We start from the raw sequence: 15,289 nt of genomic DNA, 5'->3' as shown, positions 1-15,289 counted from the left end.
GCTTGTTCTTTGTCCTCTGAGCAGCCAGGGGGTGGGCGGGATGTGCCGGGCTGCGGCCGCTCTGCCTCACGGTACTGACCTTGTTGATCAGTGTCATCGCAAACACCAGCAGCTCCGTGTCGGCCCCATTGCGCTCCTCTAAGATTGCAACCAGGTTGGACCATGGATACGCACCTAGGAAACAGCACCACAAGCCTGGCAAACAGGGTCCCTGAGCAGAGCAAGCTTCCTCCTCGTGATTGGTGCCCCCCCATCAGGCAGCAGCCAGGCAGATCGGCCCACTTCCAGACTCCCTCCCCCCCGAGGAAGCACCAGGGGGCAGAGCCCCCACCAGCTCGTTACACTGCGCGTCCTGTGGAGAGCTTTGCACCTGAGACCCAGGACTCAGAGCTGCAGCCTGCTTGCGCCCAGGAAGGTGGGAGCTCCGAAACGGGATCCTGTGTTAACAGATCCACCGAGAGCCTCCGAGTGGGGCTTACTGCCATGTGAGGACAGTAGCCGGGCCCACTGGGCCAGCCAGCACGCCGCGCACCAAGTGCTGGGGAGACGACGAATGTGGGAATTCCAGAGCTGCCAGCCCCTGCAGCATGCCACACCAGGCTGGAACCTGGCTCTCTGCCAGCCAGTTCAGACCGAGGTGTTCTCTGAGATGGCCATGCACCCAATCTGCCCCCCTCAGGGCATGCACGGCCCTGGTGTGACGGAGGCGCCCGAGCACCATCTGTTACCAGAGGCCCAGCACAGCCTGCACCATGGAGATACCACATGCAGAAGGAAGATCCCTACACGAGCTTTATTCCCCTCCTCCTCTGTCTAACCCGGGCTCTGACCAGGGTGTCGCCCCCTCCCATCCTCCTCTCACTCCCGTGTGCTGCTGCTTTAACCCCAGGTTAGCTGGCCTGGCTGTAGCTAGAGCTCAAATTCTGCCTTCGCTGGGGCTGGTCACAGGCCCACTTCACAGAGAGGACCCAGGCTAAGCCACGCGACTGCTGAGAGTCCTCTCCACCTTTCCCACAATTCCCCCCGTGTGGTCCGGACAGACACGTTCCCCACAATTCCCTGGGAGGGAACATCTCACTCACTGCAGTGCAAAGCAGCCTGGGACTTACCCCAGAAGTCCCAGCGCTACACAGGTGAGTGTGGCACCAGTGCGGACCAGGTAACTGGAGCCTGGTGGTGCAGTGTGGTGGCTCCCACCCTGCCCTGAGCACAGGGCACACTCACCACTGGGACAGACACGTCAATACCCTGACCTGCCAGCAAAGGTCGCTGTAGCACCACATGCAGGCCAGCACGCCCAGCTGCTCTCCGAGACAGAGCACCGGGCTCACGCAGGGCCCAGAGACACCGGCACCCCCTCTTCCTCCCAGTACAGTGGGTCTCCTGGAAATCCCACAGAGCACTGGCAGCTTCCTTTCCAGCCTGAGACCCTGCCCCTAGCCTGGGGCATCCCTGGCTAGTCCCCCTCTGCAGGATGCGGCTGGGCAGCCCCCAGGACCATCCCGCTCTCCTTGGGGCTCACAGTCCCACCCAGAGCCTGGCCCCGGCTCGCCAGGCCGGGGGCGAACTGCTGCAGCAGCATGGGTGCGCGTTGCTGCGGAGGTGGTGTGCCCCGGGAACAGACACGGCTCTCATGGCACGCAGGCAGGAGGCTGCAGAGTTACGGTGGCAGGTTTCCTGTCTTGCAGCAGGGGGCTGCCAGGAGAGAGGACAGCTGCCCCAAGGGCCGGCTCTGGGCAGAGAGCACACTGAGCGAGACAGGGCGGCAGAGCGGGCTGAGGCTGGGGAGGGCACGGTGGGAGGGCAGCAAGTTCCCATCTGAAGCACAGAGCTACTGCTGAGCTTCCAGAACATCACAGCGCCACGCAACCGCTGGGCCTCCTGGGGGCGCCATGCTCCTCTACCGGCTCAGCCAGCGTGCAGCCCGATGGGACGTTTATAGCCGAGCCATCTGAATTGCATGCACCCAAGTCCCTGCCCCAGGAGCATGAGGGTTTGGTTACCAGCAACGCCCCGTGCTCCCCGGCCTGCCCTCCAGTGCTGGCCCGGGCAGCGTGCAGGGCCTGAGTGCGACTGAGTCTCTCTGACGTGAGTGTGCGCTGTTACTGTGATGGCGGGGGCCTGCGGGGGGGGGGACTCCCTGAGGGGACCCAGCCAGGGCACCCCTATTTCAATCCCGAGTGTTTGCACACTGCAGCTCACAGCCTGCCAGACGGCTTCCCCCAGGCACCGGGGGGTTGCCGCGCTCACCTCTAGCCTGCTCCACCGTGTTGACAGCCTGGATGAGGAGCTGGGCATTGGACTCAGTGTACTCCACAAACACCAGCAGCAGCTTCAGCGCCATTTTCACCACCAGGCGGTACTGGGGAGGCAGAAGAGCGTATTAGAGGGCTGGCATGTGAGGAGCTCACTGTTCCGCACTCGATTCACAGACAGCAGAGCCAACAGCAGCTGCCCGGGTCCTCAGTGCAGAGGGGAGAAGTCAGGTCCCAGCACACAATGCTCTGGGTGCCAGACAGGCCGCTGCTGGTCAGGATCAGGGCCACACTTCAGCCAGCAAGCTGTGCCGCACAGAGAACAAACTCCGAGGCCTGGTGCCGGCCGGAGCAGAGGCAGCCCCCAGACCGAGCTAGCACTTCTAGTCCTTGCTGTGTCTCGGTCATCTGTTAGTCTCTAAGGTGCCCCAGGGACTCCTCGTTGTTTTGCTGATACAGACTAACACGGCTACCACCACTCTGAAACCTGCCAGGCAGCTCTGAGAGAGGCCAGTGCCCTGAGAGAGGCCAGCCTTGTTCACAGCCCCCCTTGGCCTGCGGTTGGGCACATTTTGTCCCTGCAGTGTCAAACTCCACTCGCAGCAGGAAATGGGGGCATCTCTACAGCTTCTGGTTCAATGAGAAAGGCCCCTAAAAGGACCCCCTTTACCAGGATCCCTTTGGGTAGGTAGGAAGCGACCGAGTGCCAGCGAGCCCTCCTGGGCATGCTGTTCAAACGCACTGAGTGGGGTAATGGAAGTTCTTCGAGACATGGGGTCCCTATCAGTATCCTACACGTGGGTACGCGAGCGCCACGCACCCGAGTCCAGAATGTCTTCAAAGCCGTGGCCGTCGACCCCCACGTGTGCAGTAATTCTCCTCGCGCTCATGACCGAGGGTGTAAGAGGCAGGGCAGGTCGATGCTGCTCTGGCCGGATGCGAAGCAGAGGGGACGGAGTGGGCTGGTGGAATACAGATAGGGACCACACTTCTCAAAGAAGCGCCAGTTACAGTGAGTAACCACCACCACTACTTCGAGGGCTGGCCCCTGGGTGTATTGCACAAGCAGGGCTCAGGCCGGAGGAGGGTGCGAGGAAGCTGGCAGCAGAGGTGCTGCTGTCCCTGTGGCGGCCTCCGCTCTTGCTGACCGTTGGAGCACAGTGCGCTGTGAAAGCACAGAGGGAACTCCACGTCGCCGCCCTGCAGACGTCCCAGAAGCATGCCGGGGAGGCAGCTGGTGCCCACACAGCGCGAGCTGTGATACGCCCACGACGGGGAAGCTTTGCGGTTTTGTAGCATTCTAAGATGCCTCCTGAAACTGACTTAGAAACCCTTGTGAGGATATGGCTTGTCCCCACCACCTTTCTGCCATGGATAAATGGCATGTCCACAGTATCAAGCGCATGCTGGTGGGGACGCGTCCAGGCCGAAAACTGCCACCATTTAGCCAGGTAGCAGAGTCTAGTCGAATCCTTCCTGCTTTGGGTCAGGAGTGGAGACTGCAGGTAGGGGAGGAAGAGATCATCCGACGTCACAAAGGTCACCGTAGGACCCGGAATCCAAGGAGTTCCAGCAGAAATGCCTGAAGGGCCCGGCTTGTCTGACGCAGCCAGACGGTCTTTACATAGACGAGGTGATACCGACAACGTCTCCTGGGCCTGGGCATAGCCTCCTCAATCAGGAACTTTTTCAGTCTGAGCTCCAGTTCTGGGCAGGAAGGATTTACACACCCTGCACTTGGCAGAGAGACATGCCTCACCCAGACAGCACAGGCACCAGTGATGCTCGTCACTGATGAAGAAGGAGCGAGGGCAAGAGACGCAGTTCTTGAATCCCAGGACTCAGGCCCTGCAGCGGTAAGAAGGAACGGGCCTCTGGTACCATCGGTCGGGAGCACGAGGCGAGTCTACGGACACCGCTTTGAAGAAATGCCGGACTCGGGTGCATGGCGCACACGTGCCCATGTGGGGAACACACCTAGGGACCAGTGCTCAGAGGAGGATTGCTCTAGAATACATGTGCACAGCTGCCACAGCGTGAGGTCTGAGCCCTACAGGTATACAGATAATAAGCCCCCAAACATGGCTCAGAGCAGAGCATTGCTTAACCCGCCCACAGCGAGCATGTGCAGAGCCCAGCTGGACGGGGAGCGAGGCCCAGGCCTGGCACTGGGGGTGAGCGAGAATTCAGAGAAGGGAGTGTAGGTGCACTCAGCAGCCTCACCCCCAGCACGCTCCTCGTGGAAAGTGCAATGCCAGTGCACGGAAAGCCCTGCCCTTGACAAATCCCAGCTGCAATAAAGCAGCAGGGAGTGGAGGCCGGGAGCAGGCAGCAATGGCCCGGTGCAAAGGGGTGCGGCGAGGCGTGCTCTCTGTTTCACTCACCATGCTCCCGCAGAGCGTGTAGAGCCACTGCACGGTCTCGTTGTGCGCGATCACGCCCAACATCCCGTCCACGAATAGCATGATCTGGCTCAGTGCTGGGAGGGAAAGAGCAGTGTGACGCATGGCTAGAAAGGGTTAAACATCCTACAAAGCAAATAACCCTCAAAAGACACATGGGGAGATCATGTTTGTGTTTTTGTGTATTTACATATGTATGAATAGGGTCCACAAGTAATCGACAGTCCCTGTCTGTGCTGTATTCTGATAATTCAGACGGTCAAAAGAAGATCCTAGCATTTAAATGAATTGTAAACATGGGATATCTCGTATTCATCTCTCTTTGAAATGTACTGTGAATGGTGGAGGAACAAGCAAATGGCCTTATGTTAATTTGTACAACTAAGTATTGGTGATGGACCTCCTTCAAAGTCATCCTAATGACCTTTTGTTCCTGAGGAACTCCCAACTTGTCAAAGAGGACATGAAATTGTATAAAAGACCCTTGGTTCCTGATTCTGTCATCTCAGATCTGCTTAGACTTCATCAGGGGAAGTTTGAGTCGCAAAACTGCGGTCCCAGTTATGCTGGTACGCCCTGAATCTGAGATTTGGACATTGAACTATGACCTATGAACTGAATTCTAAAGGAACTCTTTGCAACTACAAAGCTCACCTTCTCTGCTATGAATCTGCACCTAAATGAATTGAACTCAAATCTGTATGTATATTGATCTTTTAAACCATACTCTCTCTCTTTTGCTTTTTAATAAATGTTAGTTTAGTTAATAAGAACTGGCTGTAGCGTGTATTTGGGTAAGATCTGAAACATGCATTAACCTGGGAGGTAATGTGTCCGATCCTTCGGGATTGGTAGAACCTTTTCTTTTATAGGATGAAATAAGATTTACAGACATTTTCATCATATTTGATGTGGGTAGCTGGATGGAGACCTGAGGCTGGATCACTTTAAGGGAACTGTGTTGTTTGGATTTCTGAGTAACCAGGGAGGTAATAAAGAAGCTGTTTGATGCTGGCTTGGTGAATCGAAGTATTGGAATCTCCACCAGCGTTTTGGGGTTTGGCTGCTCCATTCTTTGCAGTTCACCCTAATTGAGTGACCACAGCTGGCCCCCACTAGGACCCTGGTCACAAGCAGTCAGAGCCAAGACTCAGCAGAGCTCAGCACCCGCCGTGCCCCGTGGTGCAGGGGCCCGGCGCAGAGGCGCTGCTCAGAGAGGGGCAGAGCCTACGATGCCTGCCACCTCTCCCAAGCAGTCCTCCCCCTCCAGCAGGGACTCCCACACCCAGCGTGTGTGTGTCTGCACCATTGGGGGCTCTAGGCCCAAAATCTCCCCCCCCCCCCCCCAACCAGGGGGCTCCAGACAGGCAGACAAGTGGCTCTGGGGCCTGCCACGGGGCAGGCCAGAGGGCCAGTCCTGTCACCAACCTCGCAGGATATAGTTCTGGTAGTTCTGGTCGGCCTCGGCTCCCACTTTGATCAAGCATGTCAGCCCCTCCAAGTTCACGAACTCTGGCACCAGGTCTTTATCCTCCTGCAGCACAAACCAGAGACCACACTGATCCACCCGCAGGGGTCCAGACCCCCCAGTCACGGCTCCAAGGGGACAGGAGGCCCCAACAGGCCCTAGTCGTACCCCCACTAAGGCAGGGATGGGGCAGACAGGGCAAGACTGATAGAGAAGGGTGCTGGGGGTCAGGAGAGCCCAAGGGCTGCCCATACCCCACAGCTAGGGGAGGTGCGGTCCAACAAGGGGCCAGTGCCGGCTGTGCGTGTGCTGTACCCAAGGGGGGAGGAGCCGGCTGGGGGGGGTGTGAAGGGACCAGTGCCGGTTGTGCCTGTGCTGTACCGGGGGGGGGGGGGGGAAGACGGGGACAGCGGGGGGGTGAAGGGCCCAGTGCCGCCTGTGCCTGTGCCGTACCCGAGGGGGGAGGAGCCGGCTGGGGGGGGTGTGAAGGGACCGGAGCCGGCTGTGCCTGTGCTGTAGCCGGGGGGGGGGGGGGGGAGGGGAGGGGGGGGAGAGAGCCGGCTGGGGGGGGTGAAGGGACCGGAGCCGGTTGTGCCTGTGGTGTACTTAGGCCCCTTCATTTTCAGTTTTGATTTTATTTAATTTTTCTCAGGAATTGATCCGTGGTTATTACCACAACAACAACAAGAACAGGGGGACATCAGTGCAAAAGAAACCGATTCATTTTTCTGGGTAAACATCAGGGGGTTATTTTGGTGGATGGAAAGACGGGAAAAAAGTCTTCAGTAAATTAATGCTCTGAATTCCATTCATCAGTGTGGTTTGCTGCAGAACTAAGACAGAACTCGGAACACATGCTGCCGCTTCTGAGTTTAAGAAAACAATCTCTCTAAATAAAACTTTTCATCTGAATAAATAGTTTACTGGTGGAGAATTTAAATATTTATAGGCTAATAGTTCTCATTTAGTAATTAGGCCACACCATTTGCAGCGCATACGCTCAACTTCATCCTTTTCTCCTGTTTTTTTTTTAAATTGATTTATTATTTTCAAATGCTTCCTTGTGTTCTGAAATGTATTCTGACACAGATTTGTGTTTTCTTCCCATTTTAGTGTGTCAAATCTTTAAACCATTATCTGCTAACAGCCTGAAATATGTCTGTGGTGGGCGTGAGATTCATCAGGACATTCAGATGCGCACGCACTTCAGAGCTTGCCTGTGTGCTTGTTTGTTTATAGTGTGTCTCTTCTAGACTAATACAGAGCCTTACTTCACCAGGCAGCTTTGCATAGACCCACAGACTCATGTATTATCGTAATTACATTTCATAAGATACGTGTTTGTATTTTCCTAATAAAGCAAGTTATTTTTTATATATTTGAATGACACAAAAGTAGGGTGAAAATCAGAAAAAAATGAATATTTTGTAAAACGCGGGAATTTTTCAATAAAAAAAATCGATTTAAACTGAAAATGAAGGGGCTTAGCGATACCCGGTGGGTGTGTGGGGGAGAGGGGAGAAGGACCATGCTGGCTGGCCTGTGCTTTACCCCATGGGGAAAGGAGGTAGAGCAGCAGGGGGAAGGTAGCGGTGCCTGTGCTGTACCCCACTGGTTACTGCTGGGTGAGAAGCCGTGGCACAGCGGGGTGCTGCAGGGATTGATAGGTGAGGCTCAAGGCGCCAGCCCAAATCTGCAGCCCCCCAGGGGGCAGGGGCTGGGTTAACAAACCCCATACTACCTCTCCCGGCTTTGGGCCAGAGGCCCCGCTCCCCAGGCGCTAAGCCCTACAGCTCCCTCGGCACCGAACTGGGGGCAGCAGGAATCGGGCATGGCGGAAAGGCAGGATACACGGGGGAATTTATCACCCAAAGCAGCAGCTGGGGGGCTGGGCTGATGGGATCCCCCAGCATCACTTAACGCCACAGGCCCCCCATGACCAGCTGCCCCCGCGGAGCCCTGCACAGCTCATGGCCCTGGGCACAGGCCCACAGGGCCTGAGGTCACTGGGCTGCGGGGTGGGATGGTGCACCACAGAGGGGTTGGGGGAACGTACCTGAAAGAGCTGCTTGAGGGAGAAGAGGGAGCGCCTCAGCTCCGGCCCCTGGGAGTTGTACAGTTTCTCTGGAAGGGAAGGAAACACAGCCACTGCATTAGCGGGATGGGGGACACGGACCCAGGAGCATCCCCCAGCAATGGGGAAAGCCACGAACCCTCCCCTCTGCAGCCAGAGCAGAGGGGCAGAGTGCACGCTGGCCAGGCCCCACGCTCAGTGCCAGGGCTCAGCTGGGCTCTCTCCCTTTGCAGAGGGGATGGAGGGGGGTTGGTGCCACTGACGTGACTTTCACTTCGGGGCAGGGATCGAAGCTGGGGACACCCCCTCCCCTGGAAGGAAGGGGTGTGACACAGACGGGCTGGGGCATTGGGCCTGCCAGGCTGGCTGCCCATACCGACGTGCGGGCCAGAGGCCGCTGTGCTCGGGACTGAACCACCCAGGGGCCGAGGGGCGCCCGTGCTGGAATGAGGCTTCGAGGGCTGCCTGGCGCTGCCCGGCTCTGCCCAGCAGGACAGCTCTGCTTCCTGGCCTAGCCCCACGCCTGCCACCAGCTCGGCCCATTTGCCCCCCAGTACAGGCGGGCGCCCCTCAGCTGACTCCCAAGGGGTCCCAGGCACCCATCTCCTCCCCTCGGGGTGGTGGCAAGAGAAGCCCGCCCGCTGGGACCCCGGGGTGCTGCAGCAGGAAGGAGGTGGGGAGGGGAGGAGATGGGGTGAGGTTTCTTGGCCTCCCCGTGCTGAGGACTGCATGCTGTGGTAACCCCTCATCTCGCGGCCCAGCGGGTTTGTGCTGAGCCTGAACGCTAGGCAGTGCTGTGCGCTCCAAGAGGGGTTAGCACAGGGCTCAAGAACCTTCAAGTGACCGAGCTGGGGCCGGCTTGGAACCAGTTCCCGCCAGGGGAAGGCTCCGGATCCCATTCTCCGCCCCACAGCGCAAGGCCTGTGTCCCACTCCCCGAGCCGGTCAGTTCCCCACCCCCCATGAGGGAGGTGCTCGGCTCTCTGTAGGCTGCAGCCCTCGGGAGTCAGGGGGGCACCTGCCATGCGAGAACCCCTGCAGAATGACACACACTTAGGCCAACCACCCACCCTGCTCCCGGGGGCAGCCAGACACGGACGGGATGCCAGCCCGGGGCCGAGCTAGACCCTGTACGTAGGAAATGACCCAATCGTGAAACCAGAGCTAACAAACACTTCCTGAGCCCGCCAGCTGCAGCGGATGCTTTGAGGAGACTGATGCAGACACCGCGCTCCTGCTGGGGAGCCCGACTGTGCCCCCAGACAGCTTACAGCGCCCTGCGCCCCCCAGCTGAGAGGGCGTGCAAGGAGAAGCTACGCCGTGCTCCCGCCCTGGCAACGGCGGCCAGAAAGCGCCCGACATCAGAACAACCTAAGAATTGAATTGTCCCCGTAAGCCACCACCTCCCCCCAGCCCAGCGTTCCCTGTACCTACTCCCTGGGCTCCAGACCCACAGACTGCACCCCCAGACGCCTGCTGTTTAATTCGACCTTACTATTGATCACTTCGTTTGAGCCTCTTTTTAAAATGTATTTCGATCAAAAACCTAGGCTGTGAGCAGCTTTTCAATTCAACGTTTCCCAAAAAGCAGTAATAGCCCTGACAGATAAATAACTTGAAAGGTACGTTTCAAAGTTCTAAAAGCGATGCTTAAGCCGTTTACAACATTTTTTAAACAACTTAATGATTATAATCTTTAGAAACATCTGCGCCTTTAAGGCAAAACTGTGTGCAATTTGTTTTGATGTTTCGAGGGATATACACACGACAGCAGTTTGTCATACATAGAATTGCAGCAATGTAAAGCAAGTTTTTCTTTTTTCTTTTCTTTTTTTAAATAAAGGTTTTAATACTTAAATTTAAGTGAGGGATAGAAAGAGATCTGATGTCTATTATAACAGGAGTTGAAGTATTTTTTTAACATGGTTTAAAGCCAAATTTGTTATATTCTTTTAGTGGTAAAAATTGTGTCTGAATTCCGTTTATATAGACAATATGCCAGGGGCGGCCAAACTTACTGACCGCCCGAGCCGCATATGACAAAAAGCTGGGGCCCGCCTGCCGGGACTTGGGACTTCAGCCCTGTGGGAGGCGCCTGCTGGGGCTCGGGGCTTCAGCCCGCAGGGAGGGGGGGTCTCGGGGCTTCAGCCCCATGGGAGGTGCCAGCCAGGGCTCAGGGCTTCAGCTCCCTGCAGGCCTAAAATCGCGGGGCAGAAGCTGGAGGCAACACACAGCGGAGGGGCATGTGGGGTCACGTGCCTCCCCAGATTTTTGCCAAGGTTTGCTGGTCCTACATGGTCACGTGGTGTCACCAGGCCTCCTCCTTGCACGGCCGCTGCTGGGGTCATGGGGAGAGACAGTGGCAACAGCTGGAAGCTGCAGGGAGAGCCACTGCTTTCGCTGCTGCCTCTCCCCATGGAGCTAAAGCAGCGGCCCCGTCCTGCAGCCTGCGGGTGTGTGTGACTCAAGCTGTTGGGGGCCCCAAACCTTTAAATTGTGCCCCCACTCTCAGCAGGCACCAGTCGTCTCTGGCAGAAGCCCCTAACTCCACCACCCAGCTGCAGGGCAGAAGTCCCGAGCCTCCCGCCAGTCTGGTAGGTGGAGAACACGGGGGGGGGGAGAACAGGGGGCCCTGCACTTTAACTGTAAAAGAGCCACATGCGGCTCGCAAGCCACAGTTTGGCCTCCTGTAATATGTTAATGAACTTTGGGGGGGATGGGGGAATCTGTCTCTCGTGCGGGATCTAAGATTTCTGCAGGTGGAAGCGGGAAAAAAATTGCAAGAAACAACCCGGGAGCAGGTGGTAGTGGGATTAAAAGCAATAGTCCCGCGCAGGGCTCTAAGCCAGAGCGCAAGATCCTTCCCCCAGCAGCAAGCTGCACTTGAGCTATGAATCTCCCCCGTAGGGGTGCACATCCTCCCCTCCACCTCGGCTCCCAACCCGGGACCTGCAGGGTGCTAAGACAAGAGCTCCCTCCCTCCGTTCTCAACCGCTACTTTCACTCGGAGTAGGTGTGGGCCCCTGCTCAGTCTCAGCCCGTTTGCTCCGTTTGGGAAGGTCCCGCGAAGCTCCTGGAGCCCCTGGCTGCAGACAGGCCCTGCCGTGGCTCCTCCCTCGAGCACTAAGAGGCGCCCGTGGCCCCCGGGGCCTGCTGTCAGCCTTGGGGTCTGGGGGAAGCAGACACGTGGCCTGGCAGCCAGGGAGCAGCGACGGCCTGGCAATGGCGGGTTATCTAGAACTTGCCAATTTCCTGTTTTCTTTCGTTTTTTCTTTTTGCAGAACAATGCTATAAATATCTCCCCTGGCTTCCTACGCAGAGAAGAAACAGGAACTCCGATGAGAAGCATGGCCTCCTGCTCTCCCCTGGCCCGGAGCCCAAGGTAGCTCGCCCCTGCTGGCTCTCCCCCGCAGTCCGAGAGGGCAGGCTCTTTCCAGCCAGGCGGACGGGGACACTCCTAGGACACAATGGTAGAATCCCGGCCGACAGCCCATCAGGGCTTAGTGTCTCAGGCTGTGCCAGGGGCCCGGCAGCCCAGCGCAGTAGCACTAGCGCTTCGCCGGCACGGTCTCTGCTGGGCGCCCACTCCCGGGGACGGAAAGCACTGCAGAAAATCAAGCCCGTCTGCTCTCAGCACAGAGGGTCCATGTCATTGTTGCGGGACACAGATGGACAGTGCAGACACCGAAAGCCAGGCACCACAGGATCCACCACATCACGTCCAACACTGCTCCGTCTGGTCTGCTACCCCACCTCCTAGAGCGCTCAGAGACTCACGCGTCCGAGAAAGGTGAAAACCTCTCCTGCCGCGTCTGACAAGCTGTACAATTCAGTACATGGCCCTTGGCACAATCAGCTGATGTCCTGCCACATGAGAGCTGATTATCCCTCTTAGCTCCCAGAGCGATGGATCAGCGGCACAAGGCTCACTGCCTTATGGAGACCAGAGCACAGGAACAAGAGGTGCAGATCTGCATGCCCTGTGGAGCGAGTCCCCAGACAGCCCTTTCTATGCTCCAAGAGGAAGGCGCACTCCCCTTCACCCCCCTCTTCTGGAGTCCCCGCAAGAGAGTGCCCCTGGATAGCCCTTCCCAAGCAAGAGCCCTCAGATTTTCACACCCAAGAGGCGGCTTTCCTGCCCCTGGCCCCTTCTCCCTCTGAGCCCTGCTGCTGTCATTACACAGCTGAGACACAAACTAGGGGGGTAGGTGAAATGTCTCCTCCCTGCAGTCAGTCAGTCAGAGTGGACTGGCTAGCTAGCCCTGGACACACTGGAGGTTGGGCCAGGTGATTGCTGACAGGTATGTCCAAGGTAACATGCATTGGCAGAAAGCATCTATCTCCCCCCTGCACCACCCCCAGGGCCGGCCTTAGGCATATAAGGCTGTGTAGGGCAGTGGTTCTCAAACTTTCGTATTGGTGACCCCTTTCACATAGCAAACCTCTGAGTGCAACCCCTCTTTATCAATTAAAAACACTTTTTATATATTTAACACTATTATAAATGCTGGAGGCAAAGTGGGGTTTAGGGTGGAGGCTGACAACTCACGACCCCCCATGTAATAACCTCGTGACCCCCTGAGGGGTCCCGATCCCCAGTTTGAGAACCCCTGGTGTAGGGCACCCGAAAATTTGGGGCACTATTGGGTCTTAGTGTCCACCCTTCTGCCTTTTCCTATCCCTGTTCTGACCCTTCCTGCAGGCTCCCACCACGGCTGGCTGCTGCAGTCTCCCCAGTCTTCCTCCAGAGGGGATCTAGTACTTAGAAGTGAAAAAGCCTCCAGCCTGCCAGACCTATTAGCACAACACTGAAACTGTTAGCGAGCCATTCACGGGGTAATGGAGCCACTGAACAGGCATTTGCCAACCCTCCCCCCCCATAGACTGTCTGAATTTACTGACTGGAAACAGTTGTGCATCACGGTCTTGTTTACTCAGAACATGTCAGTCTACAGGACCTTAGTTTAAAATCTGCTTTAAAAATATTTCATTAGCGTGATGGTGAAGATGATAAAATCACATCTCTAAAAAACCCTCGCATAGATTTTTAGATGCACAATCTGAGGATTCATCTTTAGCCTTAAATGCTTGGACCTTCAGACAGTTTTTAAAATAAATCCTTCAAAAGATCCCCCCCCCCCCTAAAATACACATGCCAGCCCGGGCTGCCGTCGGCACAGGGGCACCAGTTTAACAATACTGCAGTGGGCCCCATAAATCCTAAGGACGGCCTTGACCTCACCCTGTGCACAGATGGGCTCAACTTGCAGTGGCCTCCAGGGATAGGGGAGCGGCACTGCCCTGGGGCACAGGAGGAGTCAAACAGCACAGGGGGAGCAATAAAGGGGAACAGAAAACAGCCCACATCTGTTGATACTGAGAAACAGCCTCACCCCCGTGCTCTGTAGAGCCAGGCCTGCTTCCCTCACACACCCAGCAGAGCGGGAGAGGGGTTAGAGATCTGGACGGGGTTTACATACATCTTGAAGCAGCAGCTGCTAAACTGCTCGGCCTGTTGGGCTTGACATGAGTGGCGTCAGAGGGGACTGACCGAGAGGTTCTCCCCCATCCCCTACCTATCTCCAGCAGGCCAGGAGCTAATAGAAATGCTGCATTCCCAGCACTCTGAGGAGGTGAGGGCCATGCCGTGCCTGCTGATCTAATGGAAAACTTGGAAGCAAGGCAGATGCCAGGGGCGAAGGTCTGGAGACACCGAGAAGACAGTCAGGTCATGCTGCTGATCAAGCTGGCAAAATAAAAGTTAACCAAATTTCGGCCCTCCCACCCCACTAATCTAAGAGTTAGCCTGTTCTCTCGCCAGGCCTCCTGGGTTAGAGCGGTAGGCAAATCTCCTCTCTCTGCAGGAACGTGGAGGAGGCACTTGGTGTTCAGACACATCCTTCCGCATGTGTCAGGGACAGGAAAAACGAACGCGACTTCCTGTGCCAGCAGCGCCAAGCCTGCTGCAGACACCCCGCAAATAACCATTGCTAGCAGCAGCCAGAGAAGGTGTCTCCCCCAGAGCCCGTCTGGTAGGTCTGGGAGAAAGTTTGGGTTTCACAGGTGTCCCCCAAAGAGCAACAAACACACCATGATGTGTCCAGGTAAATAAGGTTTCATCAGCAATCTGATTACAGCGGAAGTGCTGCAAAGGCGAGTCAGGAAGAGGGCAAGAGTGTGTGACTGAATCACAGTCAGAAAGTGGTCTAGGAGCCCTGCAGCGGCCAGGCACGGTCTGCCTGCAGCAGGCTCCAGCAGCCAGCCCCCCGGCAAGTCTGTGTGCAAAGACAGCAGCCAGCCTAGCTTTTGCTCTGTAAGCAGCCTGGTTTGCACGTTGCATGCCTGACACACCTGGGTCACAAGTCCAGTTTCCAGCTAAAGAAAGGAAGATCCTGATGCCCTCCCTGACCCTGAAGGTTCCTCTGCAAACAGGGGCTGGAGGGAGCAAGGGTTCTAGCTAACGCTCCTCTCCCGCTGACCACAGGGATGGCTGCACCAGAGCAGTGCAGCTCATGTGTTTGGTTTGGCCAAGACCAACGCCTTTGCCCAGCGCAGACTGGAATCCTGCACTTGATCGCTGTCAGAGCGGACTTGTGAACGCTGCTGTTTCAATGCACCCATGACATGGTGTCGGGCTGATGTCCTGCAGTACAATGTATGCAGCTGGGGGGTTTATAGCTGTACTCATAGAATCATACAAGACTGGGCTTGGAAGAGACCTCAGATCTCTAAACACTTCCTTAGGAGGATACCTGCCGGGTCAGCACAGGGTCAGAAAGAGCCCAGCCCAAAATATGCAGGGGACAGAGCCTTAACCATTCAACTGCCTTCTACCTGGGTTTTACTCCTGATTTCCCCTTCTCTCAGGAATGACTCTGAGTTTAATTCATAGAATCATAGAATCATAGAATATCAGAGTTGGAAGGGACCTCAAGAGGTCATCTAGTCCAACCCCCTGCTCAAAGCAGGACCAACCCCAACTAAATCATCCCAGCCAGGGCTTTGTCAAGCTGGGCCTTAAACACCTCCAAGGAAGGAGATTCCACCACCTCCCTAGGTAACGCATTCCAGTGCTTCACCACCCTCCTCGT

General features: G+C 56.5%; 1 protein-coding gene across 2 annotated transcripts in view; it reads right to left on the bottom strand.

Annotated features, from left to right (window-relative positions):
* FHOD1 (formin homology 2 domain containing 1) overlaps nt 1-15,289 on the bottom strand; it is a 68,133-nt gene that overhangs the window by 20,942 nt on the left and 31,902 nt on the right. For both annotated transcript variants that reach the window (XM_054048949.1, XM_054048950.1), the window contains exons 4-8: nt 8,182-8,249; nt 6,086-6,191; nt 4,640-4,734; nt 2,251-2,362; nt 80-174 (exon numbers count right to left, since the gene is read on the bottom strand). In XM_054048949.1, coding sequence (XP_053904924.1) covers nt 80-174; nt 2,251-2,362; nt 4,640-4,734; nt 6,086-6,191; nt 8,182-8,249 — 476 coding nt within the window. The remainder of the gene's footprint in view (nt 1-79; nt 175-2,250; nt 2,363-4,639; nt 4,735-6,085; nt 6,192-8,181; nt 8,250-15,289) is intronic.

Source organism: Malaclemys terrapin, chromosome 14, assembly GCF_027887155.1.
Source record: "Malaclemys terrapin pileata isolate rMalTer1 chromosome 14, rMalTer1.hap1, whole genome shotgun sequence".
NCBI lineage: Eukaryota > Metazoa > Chordata > Testudines > Emydidae > Malaclemys > Malaclemys terrapin.
The sequence above is the reverse complement of the archived record's forward strand: the minus strand, read 5'-3'. Positions and strand labels throughout refer to the sequence as shown.